This window comes from Mustela nivalis (assembly GCF_964662115.1).
Source record: "Mustela nivalis genome assembly, chromosome: Y".
NCBI classification, from domain to species: Eukaryota; Metazoa; Chordata; class Mammalia; order Carnivora; family Mustelidae; genus Mustela; species Mustela nivalis.
In genome coordinates, this window is record NC_139041.1 from 30,563,841 (window position 1) to 30,587,981 (window position 24,141).

At 35.1% G+C, this 24,141-nt stretch overlaps 1 protein-coding gene across 14 annotated transcripts in view; it reads left to right on the forward strand.

The window, feature by feature from the left end:
- The window catches only part of LOC309856859 (lysine-specific demethylase 6A-like), a 193,197-nt gene extending 169,976 nt beyond the window's left edge, over positions 1-23,221 (forward strand). For 12 of the 14 annotated variants that reach the window (XR_014307372.1, XM_082718555.1, XM_082718549.1 and 9 more), the window contains 5 exons: positions 1,286-1,473; positions 2,476-2,617; positions 18,068-18,194; positions 20,980-21,150; positions 22,211-23,221. Coding sequence is in view for 13 of the 14 variants with exons in the window: in XM_082718555.1 (XP_082574681.1) it covers positions 1,286-1,473; positions 2,476-2,617; positions 18,068-18,194; positions 20,980-21,150; positions 22,211-22,237 (655 nt within the window). In the remaining variant the exon portion in view is untranslated. The remainder of the gene's footprint in view (positions 1-1,285; positions 1,474-2,475; positions 2,618-18,067; positions 18,195-20,979; positions 21,151-22,210) is intronic. The other 2 variants (XM_082718561.1, XM_082718559.1) reach the window with 1 other exon arrangement.
- Positions 23,222-24,141: the final 920 nt, after the last annotated feature.

The window sequence follows — 24,141 nt, forward strand, 5'->3', positions numbered from 1 at the left end:
CTGCAGAGCAGGGAGCTTAGTGTGGGGCTCGATCCTAGGACCCCGGGATCATGATCTGAGCCAAACACAAACACTCAGTGGCTGAGCCATTCAGGTGCCCCCAGTTTCAAATATTTAAAACTTTTATATTTATTTCAGGACTCTACTTAAAATCTTTAAATCAACCACTGTTTTTAAACTTTTGAGGAAAACAAATAATCTGTTTGCCTTAGTTGGCTTTTCCCCCCTTTTTTGTATGATGTCTTCTCCACTTTAATGTTATCAGTGTATGGGTAAAATAAGGTTTATACCATGATTGTAACTTTTTACTTTCTTCTTTTCTCTCCCTCCCTCCTCCTGACCCACTGCCCCAGGTCCTCTTCATATTTTTCTGACAACATTGCAGAGTTTACAGAAAACACAATTTTCAGCAGTTCATTTATCAGTATCTGCTAGACTTACCACTAGAAAAGTCCTTTCATTTTAGGAGAAAAAAGGAAGAGAGACAGGTTCCATGTGCACAATTCTAAGACAGCCATTATCATTTTTGTTAAGAAAAAACAAAACAGAAGTAGGGCAAATGCTTTTATTTAACCTTCATAAAGGAATAATTCTATGATTTGAGTTTTCTCTTGAGAAAATTAAATAATTGAAGTACCTATAACTGAATTCTTACAGAAAAGAATTGGTATTGTAGTTACCTTAAATTATTTCATAATTGTGATGGAAAAAAATAATAAGTCACAATTTTATAATAAAAATTCGACAGTTTTTTCTCTGTATTGCTGCTGTTGGTGGTGATTCATGTGAAGAAAAAGGACTTTATATCGATGGGAATTGAGGGGAAAGTTTTTGTTTTTATACTTGCCACAGTGCTTCTGGCTCAGAAGTTAAGTGGGTTCTTATAATCCCTACTCTCAATTTTCTTTTTAGAGATTCCTTGAAATTAAGAGGTAATTCAGAAAGAAAGGATAGATCAGAAAAAGAATTAAAAATTAGTCTATTTAAGTGTAGTTGAATCTTTGACTTTTGGACTTCTGAAAAGAATTTAAGCATATAGTATAGATAGATCTTTGAATTATTCTACATAATCATGTGCTATTAGTATTTTTTTCAGGATTACCCCTTAATATTTACAAGTCTCAACTTTTGAAACATGTAGTTCTTTTTACAGTGCTAGTAACTTTTAATGAAATACATAAAGTATCTTTTAACATTTGGAAATTGTTGCCCCATCTTTTATGAGACATTTTTTTAAAAAGTTAATTCATTGTTATTTATTCCTTCCCACCTACCCCTCCCCCAGAAATAATTTGAATTTCCTGATGAGCTCTTGGTGGCCCAACCTTGAAGATCTGTATGAAGCGAATGTCCCTGTATATAGATTTATTCAAAGACCTGGAGATTTGGTCTGGATAAATGCAGGCACTGTGCATTGGGTTCAGGCTGTTGGCTGGTGCAACAATATTGCTTGGAATGTTGGTCCACTTACAGGTATTTTAATGATCCATTAATAGATTTTACATTTGAAAGGATTATTACTTTTTTTAAAGATTTTATTTATTTATTCATTTGTCAGAGAGAGAGTGAGCACAGGCAGACCAGTGGCAGGCAGAGGCAAGAGGGAGAAGCAGGCTCCCTGCTGAGCAGGGCGCCCGATGTGGGACCCGATCCCAGGACGCTGGGATCATGACCTGAGGTGAAGGCAGCAGCCCAACCAACTGAGCCACCTAGGTGTCCCGAAAGGATTATTTCTAATTGGTGGTATTCTGTTAGAAAATAGTTCACTGGATTTTGGAAAACCTTGTCTCCTCGGAAAAGTCTTACTTGTATGGATAGTACATTCAAGTTAATAAATGAATATCTAACAACAAGTATTTGGACAGCTAACACATGTATGCTTTTGTAGACTTGGTGTATATACTTTGGATATATCACAGTGTTTTGTGTGGCTTTTATGGAAAATCTGGTATATTATAGGAATAGTCAGCCTTGTCAATTATTAAACTTTGTTTAATATATGTAAGGTAAAGAACTGAGCTTTTGGAGTCAGAAAGACTTGATTAGCTGTACCTTTGTTAATTTTTTAACTTAGGGCAAATATTTTAACCCCTCAGGGCTTAATTTCCTTATTTAGAAAATGAGAATTCAAATCCGTAAAGATTTGAAAGGATGAAACAAGATGTAAAATGAGCCTCACCAGAATGATTTCCAAGACTACTTTACTTTTAATATTGAAAGTCTGCCTGTAGCAATGCTGTTTGCATGATAAATATTTTTAAAACTTTTTAATTCGGGGGTGCTTGAACTCCCAACCCTGAGATCAAGAGTCGCATGCTCTTCTGACTGAGCCAGCTAAGTGCCCCTACATGATAACTATTTTTAAACTATTAAATTATTTTTTTTTAGAATTGATATTAGGTGGTAATAATTATCTTCATACCTTTTGTAAGTTGGGGTAGCTGTATAACTTTAAAAAACTTTGTTTTCTCCTAGCCTGTCAGTATAAATTGGCAGTGGAACGGTATGAATGGAACAGATTGCAAAGTGTGAAGTCAGTAGTACCCATGGTGCATCTTTCTTGGAATATGGCACGAAATATCAAAGTCTCAGATCCCAAGCTTTTTGAAATGATTAAGTAAGTGTTTACAAATCACTATAGTCCCTGTTTTTGTGGGGTGTGGGGAATGTGGTAGAAATGTTAACTAATCGATATTTCCCCCCCCAAATAACTATGTCATAACATCAAGTGATAAGATGGTCTAGAGGTCTTGACAAAAGAGAAATCACATGTTAAAAAGTATTTTCTTCATTTACAGACTATAATTATTATGATACAGAGAGGAATAAAGGCATATATACATGATTCTATACCATTAAAGTTAGAATCTGTTCTTTCCCTTGCTCTCTCACCAGAATGATTTCCAAGACTACTTTACTTTTAATATTGAAAGTCTGCCTGTAGCAAGAGAGAGTGAGCATGTGATTTTGAAATAAAAGTCCAATAAATAAATTAAATTTATAATAGTGATTTAACAAAAAAGGTTGAATTTTCTGGCTTTTCTATCTAAATCATCTCATTTTTAGCTTCTAAAACTTAAGAAGCTAATAAATTAGCTTACAAAATTAATAGATTACCAATTTGAGTATATACATTATAGTAATTTCTCATTTATTAACTTGGTTTCCATTCCATTTGTTTCACACATTTATTTGTAGTAACATATTTTTAGACCCTGCCACTTACTGTATTTCTCCAAATTGTAGTGTATATGCTTTTCTTTCCTTCTCTGCATCACTATCACCAATGAAAAATCCTTCTATTCAGAGAAATATGAAATATTATAGATTATAATAATTACGCTGCTGTTTTTTTCATTGTTATTTATTTGTTTTCAAGGCATATATATGTATATGTGTGTGTATCCATATACACAAATATATGAATTATATATATAGTATTTATATATACAACATATATAAAGATTATTTATATATAAACAAACAAAACAAGAGAGGAAGATTTAGCATGTCTTTCAAATCTGTTAGGCCAGTGTCTTTAAAATGAGTGCTGGTTTACAGGGCGCCTGGGTGGCTCAGTGGGTTAAAGCCTCTGCCTTTGCCTCAGGTCATGATCCAGGGTCCTGGGATGGAGGCCCACATCGGGCGCTCTACTTGGCAGTGAGCCTGCTTCCCTTCCTCTCTCTCTGCCTGCCTTTCTGTCTACCTGTGATCTCTGTATGTCAAATAAATGAATAAAATCTTAAAAATAAAATAAAACAAAATCAGTGCTGGTTTATTATGAACAATTTCAATTCTCTATTGAAAATTTTATTCTAATAAGTCTATTCACAAAGCTGAGGTCACGGTAATATGCCTATTCACTGGCATATTCAGGGGCCATTCACTTTTTGGTATATATTTGAAATTTAATTTAGATACATTTGAAAGAGCATTTAGTCAAAACTCATGTAGTAATTGCTATTAAAAATCTACACAAGGGGCGCCTGGGTGGCTCAGTGGGTTAAGCCGCTGCCTCCGGCTCAGGTCAGGATCTCAGAATCCCGGGATCGAGTCCTGCATCGGGCTCTCTGCTCGGCAGGGAGCCTGCTTTCCTCTCTCTCTGCCTGCCTCTCTGTCTACTTGTGATCTCTCTCTGTCAAATAAATAAATAAAATCTTAAAAAAAAAAAAATCTACACAAAGTGGTCATTTTTCAATTTCTCTATCAAGGTCATTACTTCAAGTCTGTTTCTTGAAAATATCCACTGGCTGGTCCAAAATGAACTATTTTTATCCAGTGTCTTAAGATTTTTTTGTTTTTAGGGTTTATCTAAAATGAATCACTTGTGTTTGAGAACTGCAGAGTTTATGCCAGACACTGTTGCTGACAATGAGGATAGATAGTATGTTAGAGAGAATCTTGGGAGTTGATGTGGTTTAAATTTTAAAGGAGCCAGACAGGCAGATTTTGAACCATGTAAATAAAGTACCATTAAATAATGTAAGTAAAATAAAAGAGGACAGTTATTTTTTGTTTATAGGGTAGATAATGCTGCTTTTGCTTAAGTGACTTCTAAGGGTGTGATTTCTCACCTGGACCTGAATAATGAAAAGGAGATAACCGTGAGAAGACCTGGGAGTAGAGTAGAATATATCAGGCCTACCGAAGATATGAAAGGTTTACATCAGAACAACTTTGATACACTTACAAATAGAAAAGCCAGTAGAACTGTGGTAGAATTAGGAAGGGAATAGTTGTGGTAGTGAGTTCACATAAATGATCAGATATTAAATTATAGACTGATTTGTAGCAGTAGAAGTGGACAGAGATCACTCTACAAAAAGTTGTGAAACTAGAACTGAAGGGCTTACACACAGATTGGCTTGTAGGATAAGAAGAAAAAAGGAATCATGAAAAGATCATCATCTTTGTTGTTCTTAACTGTTCTTCATTAACTTAAAAACTACCCTCAGTAACTTTTTAGACCCATTCCAGTTTGTCTCAGTATTTCAAATGAGGGATAGCAAGACTTCATGATAGTCGATGTTCCCATTTTCTGTGGTGGAAGTTTGTTTGTTTAAAAGATTTTATTTATTTATTTGATAGATCACAGGTGGGCAGAGAGGGGGAAGCAGGCTCCCCTGTGAGCAGAGAACCCAATGTGGGACTTGATCCCAGAACCCTGGGACCCTGACCTGAGCTGAAGGCAGAGGCTTAACCAACTGAGCCACCCGGGCGCCCCATTGGTGGCAGTTTAAATTGCATGGTCTGAGTTGTGGCAGGAGTCTTAATATTGAATTTGAATATATAAATTTAGGTTGTCTTCCACTTAAATTACTGAAGACCGTTTTCATCCATATTTTCCATACACATTTTTTTTTTTAAACTTAAGTGAATCTCCTTATTTACCTGTGTTCCATTTGTGCTGGAAGTTTTGGATGGTTGTGCTTATATACTATATACTATACTTTCGTAAAGTATGTGCTTATAAACTGTGGAATTCTTTTTTAAAGATTTTTATTTAGTTAGTTAGTTATTAGAAAGAGAGAGCACATGTAGGCAGAGAAGTGTGGGGGTAGGGGGTGGGAAGCAGGCTCCCTGCTGAGCAGACAGCCCAATGCATGGCTCAATATCAGGACCCTAAAATCATGATCTGATCTGAAGGCAGAGGCTTAGCCCACTGAGCCACCCAGGCGCCCCAGACTGTGGAATAATTTTGAAGGTTGATCATTCATTATAATTTCAGAATTCTACATATAATTTTGTCTGATGTTTAATTGGCACTCTTATTGAAAATGTTTACAAAGAGTCTTTTAGCCACCCCTGAAAATGTACTTCTGTCAGCCAAAGATGCATACATGTATAGCTTTCATTTCATCAATATTCAAATACTAACTGAATGGAAGACCTGGGGTAAGCCCTAGTGGTTTATAAACACTGTACAAATTCCTTTCTTTGTATATTTTTCCAGTAGGGAGTTAGGTAGAGATACGAGAGGCAGGAGGGTAAAAGATTGTTGTATGTAAATATACTAGTGCATGGATTGAAAGATGTAGATTAAAACATATTACAATTATGTCAGCTATCCCTCAATAAAAATAATATCCAGTAAAGGGATGCCTGGTTGGCTCAGTCATTGGGTATGCACTTGTTGATCATGGGGTCGTGAGTTGGAATCCCATGCTTAATATTAGAGCTTACTTGATTAAAAGAAAAATAGATGGATAGATCTAGGTATCTTAAATAAAAACATAACAGTACATCTTTTAGATACTACAGAATCTTGACAGGTTTTAGGGAGACATACTGTTTTTGGAGGGAAGGTAGCTTATGTGAAAGACAAAGATAAAGTGTAAAAATGAGTGTAAAAGTTGATGTAGGAAAAGAAAGTGTAAAGTATCCCTTTGGATTTTCATGTCATGGGTTCTAGATGTCCTGTATTAGGTAAGTTTAGTAGGCTGTATTCTAAGCTTAGTTCTATTGTAAGTGCTTAACAGAGATTACTTACTACAGTATTCCTAGGTTACCTGTATAGTTGGAGGCAGAGTTAGCATTTTACACAAAATATGAAAGAATTTGTTTGTAACTGATACATCACTTAATTGGAGGGGAATTAGCAAGATTGATCAGCAGGATGCGGATTTTGGAAGAAGCTAATGGAAATACAGAGCTTAAGAGAGCAGTCAGAGGAAAAAAATGTTCTGTCTAGTAGTTTGTGATTGCCTGAAGAGGAAAACAACAGGAAAAAAACAGGGAATAAACAGAGAAGTGAGCAATGGGAATATATTGTTAGAGAAATAAAGAGGACAATGTACTCTTTTCCTGTAAGTTCAGTTTTACTGTATAATATTGTATACATCATTGCTGAAGATCACATACCACAATATAAACACATTAAATCTTGGACCCTGTCAAATAGGACCCTATTTTACCTGTCAAATTTGACCCTGTCAAGTAGATTATTAATTTAACCTGGTTGTAACCCGTATTAGGGTTTCCTCGTGTGTGTGTTCTGTGTCTGTATATCGTGATTCCTAATAAACAGTCTTGCATTACTTTTTCCATTACTAAACAGACACTAAATTTATTAATTTCCATTAATAAACAGTCTTGAATTACTTTTTGAGTTATGTCACATATGACTTCTAGGTATTTTTTAAATTTATCCACAGCAGTGTGGCTTTTCACTTTGATACATCCTGAAGTTACTCTTGTAGAGATAACTAGTGAATAACTATTTTAAACATAGGGTGACACAGTTATTATTGATAGCCATTTCTTCCGCTGTTGAATTTAAATGTGTACTTGAGTTTTTCCATTACTTTTATTGCTGTATATTCACCATTTTAAAGTTCATTTCAATTTATATTGAAACATAAAGCTGTTCCCAATTTTTAAAGGACACAAAAGCAACTAGTGATAAGTACAATGGAAAATATGTAGAAAGATGCTTACAAACTGTGAGTTTAAACAATTAAACTGATGTTTAATTGGCACTCTCCTTGTTCCTGAATCCAGAGTAGGGGTGGTGGTGTACTGCTTTTTAGATCTTCATAGTTGGCTCATAGTTAAATACAGTGAACTTAAGTATAGTACATTAGTCAAAAAGAAAATCAAAATTTGACCTTTGACTTATGCACTCCACTTCTTGTACTGATTGTGTTTAGAGATTTTTTTTATTCTTTAATTCTTATTTACTGTGAACCAGCTTGATGATTGGGCACTTTTGCAAGGTGCTTACAAGATATGATTCATTTAATTTCACTTATTTGATAGACGTAGCTTAAGAGAGCTGCCCTCTGAGCAGGGAGCCTGTCCTAGGTCCCTGAGATCAAGACCTGAGCCAAAGTTGGATTTAACCGACTGAGCCACCCAGATGCCCCTCTATTCTTTCTTAAAGTAGTCTATAACATGCTTGATTTTTCTCTGTAGTTTCTTCAAGTTTAGTATCCATACATTTTATTTTAGAAAGACATTTGTCTGAATTACCATTTAGTGTGTTTTTAGATTTCTATAGTTTAGCATTTCACCTAGAAGACCCCAATTTTTACTCATATTGTACTTCATATTCTCACTATTATCTCCTCAAATGGCAACAAGGAAAACGATGGGTAGTGGGTATATTTGTTATGTTGATTTTTATCTGTCATTTTAGGATGCAGGGAACTTAGAAGATTCTATCCTGAATACTGAAGATACATTGCAATAATTGAAGTCTTTTAATTTCTCTTTGAACTTAAATTAGCTATAGGACTTTATTTCATACACCTTTTATGTTACAAATTAATCACATTTCTTGTGGAATCAGACTGAAACTAAAAGCTCTTGTGTCTTTCTGCTTAAGCTTTCTTTGCTCATTTATAATAGTTGAAGAACATAGAAACATTTGGCTAAAAATTTCAGTAGCAGCAGCTGCTAATGAGAAGAATTTTTAATTTGGAAGTAAAAAATACCAAATTTGCAAGGTTTGGGTTTTTGGTGTTTTTTTTTTAAGATTTGTTTGACACAGTGAGCACATCTGTGTTCATCAAGGATATTCGTCTGTAATTCCCTTTAAATGGGTCTTTGTCTGGTTTTAGGATCAAGGTAATGATGGCCTCATAAAATGAGGTTGGAATTTTTCCTTCCACTACTATTTTTTGGAACAGTTTCAGGAGAATAGGAATTAATTCTTCTTTAACTGTTTGGTAGAATCCTCTTGGAATCTGTCTGGCCCTGGACTCTTGTTTGTTGGGAGGTTTTTTTTTTTTTTTAAGATTTTATTTATTTATTTGACAGAGAGAGATTACAAGTAGACAGAGAGGCAGGCAGAGAGAGAGGAGGAAGCAGGCTCCCTGCTGAGCAGAGAGCCGGATGCGGGACTCGATCCCAGGACCCTGCGATCATGACCTGAGCCGAAGGCAGCGGCTTAACCCACTGAGCCACCCAGGCGCCCCTGTTGGGAGATTTTTGATGACTGCTCATACCTCCTTACTGTTCTGTTCAGGTTTTCTATTTCTTCCTGGTTCAGTTGTGATACTTCAATATGTCTCCAGGAATGCATCACTTTTCTTGTCAAATTTGCTGGCATATTGTTGCTCATAATATATTCTTATAATTGTTTGTATTTCTTTGGTATTGGTTGTGATCTCTCCTTTTTAATTCATGATTTTATTAATTTGGCTCCTTTCTCTTTTATTTTTGATAAGTATGGCCACAGGGTTATCAATCTTATTAATTCTTTCAAAGAACCAACTCCTAGTTTCATTGAGGGTTTTTTTTTTTTTTTAAGATTTTATTTATTTATTTGACAGAGAGAGGTTAGAAGTAGGCAGAGATGCAGGCAGAGAGAGAGAGAGGAGGAAGCAGGCTCCCTGCTAATCAGAGAGCCTGATTTGGGACTCAATCCCAGGACCCTGAGATCACGACCCTAGCCGAAGGCAGAGGCTTAACCCACTGAGCCATCCAGGCCCGGGAGTTGTTCTATTTTTTTGTTTGTTTGGTTTCTATTTCATTGATTTGTGCTCTGATCTTTATTTCTCTTCTCCTGCTGGGTTAGGCTTTCTTTGCTGTTCTTTCTCCAGCTCCTTTAGGTGTAGGGTTCGGTTGTGTACTTGAGACCTTTCTTGTTTCTTGAGAAAGGCTTGTGTGGCTATGTACTTTCCTCAAGACTGCCTTTGCTACATCCCGAAATTTTTCAATAGTCGTTTTTTCATTCTCATTTGCTTCCATGATTTTTTTCAATTCTTTAATTCCTGGTTGACCCATTCATTCTTTAGTAGGATGCTCTTTAGCCTCCATGAATTTGAGTTCTTTCCAAATTTGCTCTTGTTAATGGGATCTATCTTCAGAGCATTGTGGTCTGAAAATATGCAGGGAGTGATCCCAGTCTTTTGGTACCAGCTGAGACCTCATTTGTGACCCAGGATGTGATCTATTCTCGAGAATGTTCCTTGAGCACTAGAGAAGAATGTGTATTCTGTTGTTTTGGGATGGAATGTTCTAAGTATATCTGTGATGCTCATCTGGTCCAATGAATCATTTAAAGCCTTTGTTTCCTTGCTGGTCTTTTGCTTGGATGATCTGTCCATATCAGTGAGTGGGCGGGGTGGGGGGAGTGTTAAAGTATCCTACTATTATTGTATTAATTGTTGATGTGTTTCTTTGATTTTGTTATTAAGTGGTTTATATAGTTGGCTGCTCCCATGTTAGGGGCATAGATATTTAAAATTATTAGATCTTGTTGTGCAGGCCCTTTGAGTATGATATAGTGTCCTTCCTCATGTCTTATTATAGTCTTTGGCTTAAAATCTAATTTATCTGATATAAGGATTGCCACCCCAACTTTCTTCTGATGTCCATTAGCATGGTAAATTGTTTTCCACTCCCTCACTTTATTAAATCTGGAGGTGTCTTTGGGTCTAAAATGAGTTTCTTATAAACAGCATATTGATGGGCTTTTTGCTTTTTTATCCCTTCTGATACCATGTGTCTTTTCATTGGGGCATTTAGCCCATTTACATTCAGAGTAAACTATTGAGAGATATGAATTTAGTGCCATTGTATTGCCTATAATGTGACATTTACTGTATATTGTCTCTGTTCCTTTTTGGTCTACTACTTTTAGGCTCTCTTTTTGCTTAAAGGATCCCTTTCAATATTTCCTGTAGAGCTGGTTTGTTGTTTACAAATTCTTTTAGTTTTTGTTTGTCCTGGAATCTTTTTATCTTTCCTTGTATTTTAAGTGTTAGCCTAATTGGATATAGTATTCTTGGCTGCATGTTTTTCTATTGAATGCTCTGAATATATCATGCCAGTTCTTTCTGGCCTGCCAGGTCTCTGTGGATAAGTCTGCTTCCAGTCCAATATTTTTACCATTGTATGTTACAGACTTTTTGTCCCAGACTGCTTTCAGGATTTTCTCTTTGTCACTAAGACATGTAAGTTTTACTATTAGATGACAGGATATGAATCTGTTCTTACTGATTTTGAGGGGTGTTCTCTTTGCCTCCTGGATTTTGATGTTTGTTCCCTTTACCATATTAGGGAAATTCTCTATAATAATTCTCTCCAAGATACCTTCTGCCCCTCTCACTCTTTCTTCTGGATCCCAGTTATTCTAATATTGTTTCATCATATGGTATCACTTAACTCTTGAATTCTCCTCTCATGGTCCAGTAGTTGTCTCTCTTTTGCTCAGCCTCTTTATTCTCTGTCATTTGGTCTTCTATATCACTAATTCTGTCTTCTGCTTCATTTATCTTAGCAGTAAGAGCCTCCATTTTTTTTTATTGCACTGCATTAATAGCTTTTTTTATTCCAGCTTGGTTTTAGTTCTTTTATTTCAATTTATTATTTTACTATTTTTATTTTCAGGTTTTAGTTCTTTTATTTCACCAGAAAGGACTTTTACTTCTCTAGACAGGGTTTCCTCTAATATCTTCCATGCCTTTTTCAAGCCCTGCTAGCACCTTGAGAATTACCATTCTGAACTCTAGAATATCCATTATTGATTAGGTCCCTAGCCCTTGGTACTATATCTTGTTCTTTTTGTGTGTGTGGTTTTTTCACCTTGTCATTTTATCCAGATAAGAATATATGAACGAGGGGCACCTGGGGTGGTTCAGTGGTTTAAGCCTCTGACTTCAGCTCCGGTCATGATCCCAGGGTCCTGGCATTGAGCCCCACATCAGGCTCTCTGCTTGGCAGGGAACCTGCCTCCCCCTCTCTCTCTGCCTGCCTCTCTGCCTACTTGTGATCTTATGTCTGTCAATAAATAAATAAAATATTTTAAAAAATATATATGAACAAGAGAGTAAAATACTAAAAGGATGGCAAAGACCTCAGAGAAATATTTGTTAACCAAATCAGAAGAGACCCCAAATTGGGAGAAGAAGGGTGGTAAAAAGTTTAAAAAAAAAAAAAAAGGTGTGTTTTTTTTTTAATTTAATAAGAAATATATATATACACACACACACACACATACATACAACATACATACATATTAGACTGCTTAATAGAACAGAGCCATCCATTTGATTTGGGGTGTATTTCGGTCTCTTAGAAGAAATTGTCTCCCAACATTTTAAAGAAAGAAAAACTACACACACACACACACACACATATATATATGCAAAAATAAGAGTAAACATGATGAAGGGATGGAATATGACTATAAAGATGAAAATATTTAAAATTTTCTAAAAAGGAGTTGATATGATAAGTTGTTGGGAAAAGAAAAAATAAGAACATGGAGAGAATTTGCTCAGGCTGGAGACTAGAACAAAGAAAGCCCTTTTGATCTGTTAGAAGTTGTATCCCAAAATTTTTTAGAAGGAAAAAACCTTATATGTATACAAAAAATAAAGTTAAATACAATGAAAGATAAAATAGGAGTATAATAATGAAGATTTATTTTTAAGAAAAGTGTTATGATAAACCACTTTAAAATGTTAAAAGAGGAAAATAAAAGTTTAAAAACTAAAATAAGAAAAATACAAAATTTTAAAAAATCTAACTTTTGCAAGACTAAAGAATCATGGGGAGAAAACCATGAATTCCATGCTTTGCTTGCTTTCCCCTCCTCCAGAATTCCGCTGTTTTCTGCTGTTCTCCTTGGTCTTTTCTGGATATTCTTACTGATCTTCTGAGGGAGGGGCCTGTGGCCTTGATTCTCAAGTGTCTTTGCCAGAGGCGAAATTGCACTGCCCTTGCCAGGGGCTAAGTAATCGTTCAGGTACTCTAGGGAGCTTTTGTTCCCTGAGCGGTTTCCAGGGAGGACAGGAATGGAAATGGTGGGCTCCCAGTCTCAGGAGCTGAGATGAGAGCTCGAGTCCCACTCCTTAGTTCGCCCTCAGAGAAAAGTGCTCAATCTCCAGTCTCCCTGGTCTCTGGCCACGTTCTAAGCTCACAGGGCCTGTGACTGAGCGTTTCTGTCTCTGGCACACAGCCCCATTTGGAGTCTATATACCCAGAAGATTGCTGCCACTCTGCTCTTCCAGGGGGTTCTCCCCAGATCTGCCCCTTGTGGAGTCCCTGCTCAAAATGCATTTGCTTCACTGTGCCACAGATCACTGTTTAAGGTAACCACAAACTGAGAGCTCACTCCTTGGCTCCGTCTCTGTAGCCGGCTTCCCTGCTCTAATACCTGCAAGGTGTGCTACACTCAGACACCCCCGATCCTTCTGTGACCCCACAGGACCTGAGACCACACTGTCCCCATGAGAGAGCTCCACCTCCACTTAGCCTCTGGAATGATGCCCCTCAGTGGTGCAGACTTTTAAAAGTTCTGATTTTGTGCTCTGTTGCTCTGCAGCTTACTGGTAGCTGGCCCCTACCCCTGTGGTCTTTTTTACCGTCGCTTCACTTCCCTGTCATCCTACCTCTCGGAAAGTGGTCGATTTTCCATTCCTAGAACAGCTGCTTTTCTTCTCTTCCATCTCCTATTGGATTTATAGGTGTTCGGAATGGTTTGATAACTAACTGAACTCTTTCAACCTGATGTCATCTCAGCCTGCTACTCCTCTGCCATCTTGACTCCTCCCCAAATATTTTTTTAAAAGAAATATAAATAATGTGCTTTCACATTGGTATCACACCAATAGATACATACTGTTCTGATTTTTCACTATTCAAGATTGGAATTGTTTAAATTGAGTCTATATCGTCCTTGGATAACTAACTATAATTCTCTGACCTACTTTTAATTCGTTAGTGTGTCATTAGATGTTATTATATGTGCACTTTAAAGCTTAAAATAAAGTTATGAGGTGTTTATTCTTAACTTTTTAAATGTATTTTCCAAAGTGAAGTTGCCTTCCTTTTGGTTTTAGTTTTAAATAATTTATTGGAAGTTAAGAGAGCTCTTCACTCTGTGTATTTTGTTATTGGTCTTTTTTTTTTTTTTTTTTTTTAAAGATTTTATTTATTTATTTGACAGAGAGAAATCACAAGTAGACAGAGAGGCAGGTAGAGAGAGAGGAAGGGAAAGCAGGCTCCCTGCCGAGCAGAGAGCCCGATGTGGGACTCGATCCCAGGACGCTGAGATCATGACCTGAGCCGAAGGCAGCGGCTCAACCCACTGAGCCACCCAGGCGCCCTTGTTATTGGTCTTTTAAGATACTTGAAATATGTTACTTGGAGCTGTATTCTCTGCATATTGATAAGACTTTTTGCGTTTTCTTGAGCCTCATCTATCCATTATGTTTGATTTGGTAGTCATGCCAAAAGAATTTTCAAACTTAGAAACTGAAGTTCAGTTTAGCAATAGTAAATTATTTTAACTGAATTTAAGAATTTAGTATATTGTGTCAAATGATGCATACTTTATTAATTTTTTTTAAAGTTTTACTTATTTATTTGATAGATATCACAAGTAGGCAGAAAGTTGGGGGAGCAGGTTTTCCGCTGAGCAGAGAGCCCAAAGCAGGGCTTGATCCCAGGACCCTGAAATCATGACCTGAGCTGAAGGCAGAGGCTTAACCCAGTGAGCCACCCAGGTGTCCCTTTATGTAGTCTTTTATCCAAAAAACAAAAACAAAGTCTGTGCCCTGAAATAAGTCAGTTCACAAAAATCAGGATGCTGCTTTTTTAGCTTCTGAGGTTATTTTTTTTATCATTTCCCTAAATTCAATAAGTCATCAAAGCCATTTTCCATCTTCTCCCTTTTTTCCTATTCTTTTCAAAGTCAAACATTCCAAAAGTGTTTACTGTATTTTGTGACTTTATGCCTCAGTCCTCTGGTTTTTTTGGTTTGTTTGGGATTTTTTTTAGGTGTTTCTGTTCTGGTATTAAGGACCACAGTATGTCTATTTCATTTCTTACTCGTTCCTATTTTTCAAATTGAATTCATAATGTCAATTTATTAAAACCAAGCAAGAAGCAATAATCAGCTGATATTTTTTAACCATTCTATACATTGAAAAGTTCTCTTCAGATTAATACCTAGAGAGTGCCAATACAGTTTTTAAAGTCTTGATTGTTAATTTTTATCTTTCTTGAGATCTTTTCTTAAATATCTTTTTTTTCTATTTATGCTCACTGCCCCCTTTTTAAAGTTAGATATATATATGTGTATATATATATACACATATATATATATTTTTGTTTGTTTGTTTGTTTGTCTGAGAGCAAGCAGCAGAGGGAGAGGGAGAAGTACCACTCAGGCTCAATCCCAGGACCCTGGGATTATGATGTGAGCTGAAAACAGATGCTTAACCAACTCAGCCATCCAGGTGCCTCTACAATTAGATTCTTACTGATTTTTTTTTTAAACCTGTAAGTCCCTCTACCTATATGTTGTTGTCCTTATTCTATGTTCCCATGGCTTTCTGAAAGTTAGAAAGACTTAAAATTTCAGTGATGGAGAGAACATACCAGGAAGTAACCACAATTTGGTTATTCATTATATAGTTGATGTTAACCTAGTGTCAGTTCTTAAGATTCTGCTCTCTGGGCAGGTAATTCTGTACTTGTGATTGCAGGAGAACTGCTCCTTCTTGTTCACTCCTAGCAAACCAGGCTGTATCTCTTCATATTAAACTGCCTTTTTATGTGGGACTTTGAAACTAACTATAAAGTCAGATAGTAAAAACTATAATCCAGTTGCCAAAATAACCAGTACTTTGGAAATCAAAGTTTATTTTTAAAGTAAAAAGTAGAATTCTTAAAGAATAATACTATTTTCCTAATAGTGCTGCTAAGGATTTGAGGAAACAAAATGTGATTCCCTAGCTCTTAGAATCTCATTTTTGTAAGAGAGAAGTGAGGGAGAGTCATAGGCAGAAATAAAGAGCGCATAGAGAAGATAACATCATAAGAAAATTTTGTCTTTCTGTGCTCCATTTTTTCCTCATTTTGAAGAGATTGATAGTAAAGCCTCTTGGTACTGGACTTAAGTAGTGCAAGTATGTAAACTAATCTCTGATAATAAGTGTTTATGAATGCTCCTCTTACTGACATTTTATTTTCCTACGTGACATATTGCAGAGTTCATAAGCATTGTTGCTTCTGTAAGTAAAAATTTACAGGGTTTCAGACATTATTTCAGCAGTGAAATCACATTGGAGAGGAGTAGGCCGAAGACATCAGTGAATGCTGTACATCTAGTGTATAGTGTTTCAAATTGGATTTTTACTTTTTGTCTCCTAGCACTTTCTTCAACATACATACATATACCACAAAGCTTTCCTTATTTTGAAATATAAATCTAGTAAGGCAGAGTTTTGTTCAGAGTTATTTTAACTTGAAAAATTTCTAAAAGTAAACTGAAAGTGTTACTGTTTCTATGATACTTAAGAATTTTTCATGCAGTTTTAGACTTGAAATTATTATGCTCATTTTGTTTTTAAAGAAGTTAATAACTTAATACATTCTTTTTTTTTTTTTTTATAAGGTTTTATTTATTTATTTGACAGAGAGAAATCACAAGTAGTCGGAGAGGCAGGCAGAGAGAGAGAGAGAAGCAGGCTCCCTGCTGAGCAGAGAGCCCGATGCGGGACTCGATCCCAGGACCGTGAGATCATGACCTGAGCCAAAGGCAGCGGCTTAACCCACTGAGCCACCCAGGCGCCCCAACTTAATACATTCTTAAAATCATCTTACCCCAGGTTTATTTGTATAAGTTTTGATACAGAATTTTAACCTGATACAGAAATACAAATTAAGAGAAATTAAATATGATGGTCCTATCATACTGTAATACTTAATTACTCACTTATTAAGCATTTTCTCTGTACCAGGCAGTCTTATTGCATTTAATAAAATAGACAAAGCCTTTGTTCTCATGAGTCCTGCACTTTAATGGGAAAGAAAGAGTAGAAGCATTGTAAACACTGAAAGAGGTTAGTTTTAGATATTGATAATATTCAATTCTTTCAAATAATTACCTAAGTATTTATAATAACTGATCCAAATTCTAAGTCATTAGCAGTTCAGTCTGTTAACTGCAGTTGGTTTGGACCTTATCCCAATGGGTTATACTGTTCACAAATGTAGTTATTAACATCACTTTTATTAAACTGATCATGGGTAGTTGTGATTTTTAGAATAATTTGAGAGCTAAAGTGTACCATATGGATCATCTAGTACAACTCTGCCTTCAAAGGGGAAGTTGAGGCACTTAATTCATGGGAATGTTAGCAGATATTTCTGAGCAATGATAGCAAAAGATAGAAAAATTATCACTATTTATGAGAATTGACTATTTTATAAGTATGAACGTAAGAAAAGTATAAAGTTGGGTGTTTTTTTAAGATTTTATTTATTCATTTGACAGCGCAAGTTGGCAGAGTGGCATAAAGAAGGAAAGGGAGAAGCAGGCTCTCTGCCAAGCAGGGAGCCTGATGTGGGGCTCAATCCCAGGATCCTGGGATCATGACCCAAGCTAAAGGCAGCCACTTAACCAGCGGAGCCACCCAGGCGCCCCAAGTACAAAGTATTTTTTAAGAAGGTTGTTAAAATATGGGCACCAAGGTGGCTTAGTCAACTAAGCCTCTGACTGTTTCAGCTCATGTCATGATCTCATGGGTCATGTGATTGATTAAACCCTATGTTAGGTTCCATGCTCACCTCGGAGTCTCCTTGGAATTCCCTCCCTTTGCCACCCCCAAATGCACATATACTTTCTTTCTTTTTATACCCTTATAAAAAGTTTGAACCAATAATATTCTTTTTATTCTTTGGCACTATAGTTTAAGCTGACTTTATGTTCTTTAATATCTAAATCTACAGCTTTCTACTTTGGTGAAGTTCCAGCATAGAATTCAGACTGATTTCAGAGATGAAGAACTTGACTCTATTATAAATTTACTTCTTTGGAAAGTTCTCTCTGTTTACCCAAATCAGAGCAAAAATTAAGATCATATTTTTGAACAAGAGATGAGTGTTTTGTAGATTAAGGTCATTGTATTTTTGTATTCAGGTACTCTTTGTGCTTTAGTATTACCATTGTGTTAAGGCATGTTATATGTGAAAAGTTGACAAAAGAAAATCTACCACATCAATAAACTGTAGAATCAAGATACTCATTTATACACAGATGGTATATCTTATATACTACAAATATTCAATATTTAAATGTTGTCATAAATAATTTTCTCCACAATAGGTACTGCCTTCTAAAAATTCTAAAGCAATGTCAGACACTGAGAGAAGCTCTTATTACAGCAGGAAAAGAAGTTATATGGCATGGGCGGACAAATGATGAACCGGCACATTATTGTAGCATTTGTGAGGTAACTGCTCTTGCTGACAGTTGTTTTATTGTAGAATCTCTAGTTTGGGGGTGTCTTTTAAATTACAGATTTACCTATACTTTTATATAATGCATTTTTTGATTAACAATTATATTAAATTTTTATCTGACAGTATAATACTTCATTTAACTTAATTCAGAAGTAATACCTACAGAAGCATTCTTGTAGTATTTCCTTACCAGTTGACAATTATCTTGGATTTTTAGCAATAATCCAAGATACTAGCAATAATCTACAATAAGTATACAAATGCCAGCAAACCTAACTATTTCAGTGTAGATCCAGACATATAGTCATAATGCCATTTATTAATATAGTTGTTGATTTTTCCCTGTGACCGAGGTTTCCATAAAGTATAGAAATAAAAGTTTGTTACTTCCTGGAGAGGAGCTTACTTCTACTTGGAGACAGAATGTAAATAACAAATTAAGATGCATATAAAAGTGATGAATATGAAGCTGGACATGTATGGACTGTTATAGAAACAATGAAGAAAGTAATTGCTCTTCTTTTTTTTTTTTAAGATTTTATTTATTTATTTGACAGAAATCACAAGTAGGCAGAGAGGCAGGCAGAGAGAGAGGAAGGGAAGCAGGCTCCCTGCTGAGCAGAGAGCCTGACATGGGGCTCGATCCCAGGACCCTGGGATCATGACCTGAGCCAAAGGCAGAGGCCCAACACACTGAGCCACCCAAGTGCCACATGGAAAATAATTGTTCTTATTGGTTTAGAACTTACAGGCTGTTTTAAATTTGGCTCCTAAGGACTGTAAGAGGAGATGGGTTTAAGGAATTTGATCTTAACTATAATGTCATTGAAGCCATAGAAGTTTCAAGCAAGGCACTAAGTGAAGATGTATGTTTTATTAGAATCAGGTAGAAGGCAAAGGTGTCAGTTTGGAGAATATTGGAATGGTCTTGAGGGTTTAACAAGGGTTTAATTAAGCTAGTCTTTCATTTTAGGAATATAAAACGAAAGGAGTTTAAAAGTGTCTGGGTCAGGAGGGTAGTTGATCACATGGGGAATGATGACAAGTTCAGGAATCCCAAATTTTTAAGTTTCGTAAATTATGTTATTTATGAATAGTAATAAAACACCTTAGAAACTGACATTCTAACAGTCCTGTTCTAATACGATTTTAGTTGGTAAGTTTTTGTCACTAAAATCAAGCAGTGGACCCACTTGGATAGGATATTGAAAATCTGAACTAAATCTTGAAATTGTGTGATACCGGGGTAAACTGACTATATCCCTTAGCTATTTTAATATTGAGTAATCTCATCAAAATATGTTCTTAAAAGATCTGTCAGATTCTTTCAGGTTAGGTGTCATACTTCAGTTAAACATATAATCTTCAGGGACGCCTAGGTGGCTCAGTTGGTTAAGCAGCTGCCTTCGGCTCAGGTCATGATCCCAGCGTCCTGGGATCGAGTCCCACATCGGGCTCCTTGCTCAGCAGGGAGCCTGCTTCTCCCTCTGCCTCTGCCTGCCTCTCTGCCTGTGCTCGCTCGCTCTCCCTCTCTCTCTGACAGATAAATAAATAAAATCTTTAAAAAAAAAACAAACATATAATCTTCAGAGTATTTGGAAACAGAAGTGTTGCAGCTTTTATCCCCAATTCTGCGGGAGCTTTACAAATCATTATGGTTTCTATATTAAAGAGGTTCTTAACTATCTTCTGGCGTAATACTCATGAATATGCTGCCTGTACTTATTTTCTTTAATACACAGGCCTTACAGGTGACCACTTGTTACTCATCAGTCACCTAAAAATGACCAGTTAATGGGGTTACTTGGTTGGCTTTAGTCAGTTAAGCACATGACTGTTGCTCTCAACTCAGGTCATGAACTCTGGGTCTTCAGTCCAAGCCCCACATTGGGCTCGCTGCTTGGTGTGCGGCCTGCTTTAGGGGAAAAAAGAAAACAATCTGAATATATATTTTTCTTTTCTTTTCTTTTCCTTTTTTTTTTAGGATTTTATTTATTCATTTATTTGAGGGAGTGAGAATGAGGGAGCATGAGAGGGGAGAGGTCAGAGGGAAAAGCGGACTTCCTACTGAGCAGGGAGCCCAACAGGGGACTCAGTCCTGGGATCACTACCCAGGCTAAAAGCAGCTGCCCAGCCAACTGAGCCACCCAGGCATCCCTAAATATGTATATTTCAATGATTTTATTTTTCCTTTTATTATTAGCTTTCATTAAATATTTATGATACATGCTCTTAAGGTCCAAATTTGAATAAAACATAGTCACCACTTTTATGGAGCCAATCTGTGAAAGGAGAGAGTATCTAAACACACAACTAATGAACTAATTCAAAAACTAATGATGTACTGATGCTATTTGAACATAATAATAAAAAAATTATAATTAAAAAAAAATAAATAGAACACTATGGATGCTATCATAGAGAAGTAAGAAGAATCATTACTTTTACCTGATTACTTATACTGATATTTTGGGTAAAATAAAAATAAGGTGACCTTTATCTAACTGAGTATTAAACTTTACAAGTTTTAATCAGTATTTGATTCCCTTGGAATGGTCTCTAAATACATATTATGGCTCTCATTTTTGTGGTACAAGTAAACCTGATATATCAAACATACAACTATGAGGGTGTGTAATTTTTTTTAACATACTTCCATTTACAAAAATCACTGTCCATAATTTCATGTAAAGTAGAACTCCATGGTCACATTATAGTGGTGCAATCAATACAACTCTCCACTCAGTGCTTTTTTTTTCTCTTTTATTAAAATAGGTGGAGGTTTTTGATCTTCTTTTTGTCACTAATGAAAGCAATTCTCAAAAGACTTACATAGTACATTGCCAAGACTGTGCACGAAAAACAAGTGGAACTCTGGATAATTTTGTGGTGCTAGAACAATACAAAATGGAGGACCTGATACAAGTCTATGACCAGTTTACATTAGTAAGTGAATTCAATATGTGAGTACATAATTAGCTGGGTTTTTTAAGCAGCAGTGTTTGTTTTTGGTATCTGATAAATATAAATTAATAAGATATTTAAATTTTCTCTTGGCTCAGTAGATATTGAATAATAAGAAAATATTTGTGTTTTCCTTATACTTTAAAGCCCTTTATCCACATGCAGTTAATACACATTACTATTTTTTCTTTTCAGTAAGAATGGCCTAAATAATAATCACAAATATTACATTTGAAAATCTTTGTTTCTTTTATAATATTGTGATAGTCTATGTTATTTTATTTCACTGATAAAAGATGGGTTACTTAATTCTGTATGGATGCTCTATAAGGAAATCATTATTTTTTTAATGTACTCGTGTTTTCAGAGGTCACTGCATTTGTTTAAAACCTGTTTATTTATGTGCTAAACTCTTGGAAATATTTGTTTCTTGGCTTAATGATATATACGGTGTGGAAAAACTAAATTCATATTATTTTAAATGCCATTTTTATGATTTCAAGGACATGTTGAGATACCATTTACTTCTGGCTTTGAGAGGCAGTAGGATTGGAAACATTTAGTCATGAACTGTTGGCATTTTTCCCTGCCTTTTCTTCAAAACTTTGAAATCTAGATTCAGATATTTTTAATTAAATTGTTCTCAGAATTACTTGAAAAAGAAAAAAATTACGATAAATATGTGAAATATGTACTCTACCAGAGAATTGTTCATAAGCCACCCACTACCCAAATTTTAATTGACTTTTCAAATTATTTTCCACACTACTCTTTCAGCAGTCTAAAAAAATAGGTCTAAATGTTCCATTGTGTTTTTTATTTTGGGTTTTTTTTTTTTTAACTAAATTTTGAACTCCAGAAAAACGGGGTAATAATTCAGAACTCTGAGCGTACTATTTAGCAGACTGTTGAGCTTTGTGGGGATTTGATGTTGCTTTCTAACTCATGTCATCAATAGGCTGTATGTTAATAGTCCTAAGCTAAAAACCATATTAAGGATTAATATGCAAAAACAGTTAACATACCTTATTTTTAATTTTAGGCTCCTTCATTGCCAACATCCTCTTGATACTAGACCATGAATATTAAATGACACCTTTTCTGCTCATCAGGAAAGTCTTGCTCCACTGGTTTTGTAACTGTTCATAAGACTGCTAATTAAAAGCTATGTCTATGCAACCTTCCAAGAATAGAGTGTCAACCAACTGGATGTAGGAGAACACTCCAGGACTCTCACAAAGTTGATCCAGCTGTAACTAATCATAATGGCATGTTTTATGATATCTGACAGTATGTGGCAATGTCAGACTACTGACTTGAAGATAACCTTTTTCTATATTTCTGTATTTCTGGACAGCTAAATTAGTTTTCCTCTATAGTTTTCCCTTTCAGAATTTTTGTGAGGAAAAATTACTGTTATAGCTGGCCAGTCACTTGTTAAGATGTTTAATGAATTCAAATCTTTAATCAACTTTTTTTTTATGTAAAAAATTAGATGAGAAAGCTTTTGGGGGTTTTGTTTTGTTTATCATTTTATATTTTTGTCTGTTGTTTGAGGCTATAGTGATTACACTTCTAATTTCCAAAATAAATGTTAAGAAAAACTCCTAGCCTAATAGCAAAGACACAAAGATAATGGATTGCACATAATATAAGGAATAAACTTCAGATTTGTGATTTTTGTTTCTAATCCTGACACAGATTTACACTATTTATGAATACATATTTATTGCTTGAAAATATTTGTGATGGAATGTTTTTAATTTTACCTGAGATTTACCTGCCATTAAATATTAAGGAGTTCTATAATTTTAAACAGTACTCCTTTTACATTTTCTATGTGTAAATAAAACTGTGTAGTATTGTACAGAAACTTTTATTAAAATTGTTTAATGTTTAAAGGGTTTTCCACAGTGTGAGTTTTAAAAAAGACTTCCTGTAAAGACCTAGCTTTTGTTCATTTTCAAATCTGATTCTATGTATTTTATATATACATATATATTCACATGTGTATAACATAGAAATTAAAATATATAATTGTATAAAGATCAAACAGATTTTGAAATTTTCACATTTATGATCATTTCTGAGCTGCTTGCTGTAAAGTGTAGTGGCTTACAAAATACGCTTATTTTTAAAGTAAATGTCTTTCAGCCTGTTTTATTAAGTTATTGTAGTGATAGCCAATATTTCAGGCAAAATGTATATTAGAAAACAAATAGTGAATTTGAGATTTTAAGGGAAACATTATAAAGTTTGATAAATTTTATTTCACTTTTTTACTACAGAAAAGAGATTCAGGCTGATGAGGGCTTCTGCTGCAGAGAACAAATACATTAAATGACGTATTTTTAAAAACTAGATAACTTTGAAATTCCATACTTTCCATTTATTGAATATAGCTGAGGAAGGAAAGAGGAGAGAGACTCAAATTCTGTATCACTAGTCCATTTCAAGAAGTTCTGTGAAGGCTTTTGTTTCATATGAACAAATAACTTAACCGTATTATCACATTTTATAGTAACACCTGTTTTCTACCTCTACTTTTTTGAAGCATTTGGCATGTATTCTCATTTTATCACAGTGTTCTAAAGTTTCCTAGGGACCTTTGGTAGAGTTCTATAAATGAAGTTGAAAAATATCTAAGAATTTTTAATCTTATCTAGTGAACTGCCTTGAGAGATTATATGTATCAAGTATCTCTTTTCAAGTAATACTCTAGTATTCTGGCTTCCTAGAAATTGTTTAAAGAAGAAACTTGTAGATACTTTATTAAATTAGATAATAATTTTTCAGGAGTTAAAATCTTAACAGCAATCATCATGGTATAATTTCAAAGGAAAATAATTGCAATTCTGTTTTAATTAAGGAACAAAGAGTACTTCATCCTCCTCAGTTATTTTATAATTCTGTTATTTTTGTGGTTCTTTTGTAGAAGCTCTTATCCAGAAGTCATTGATAATAAAAGTCAAG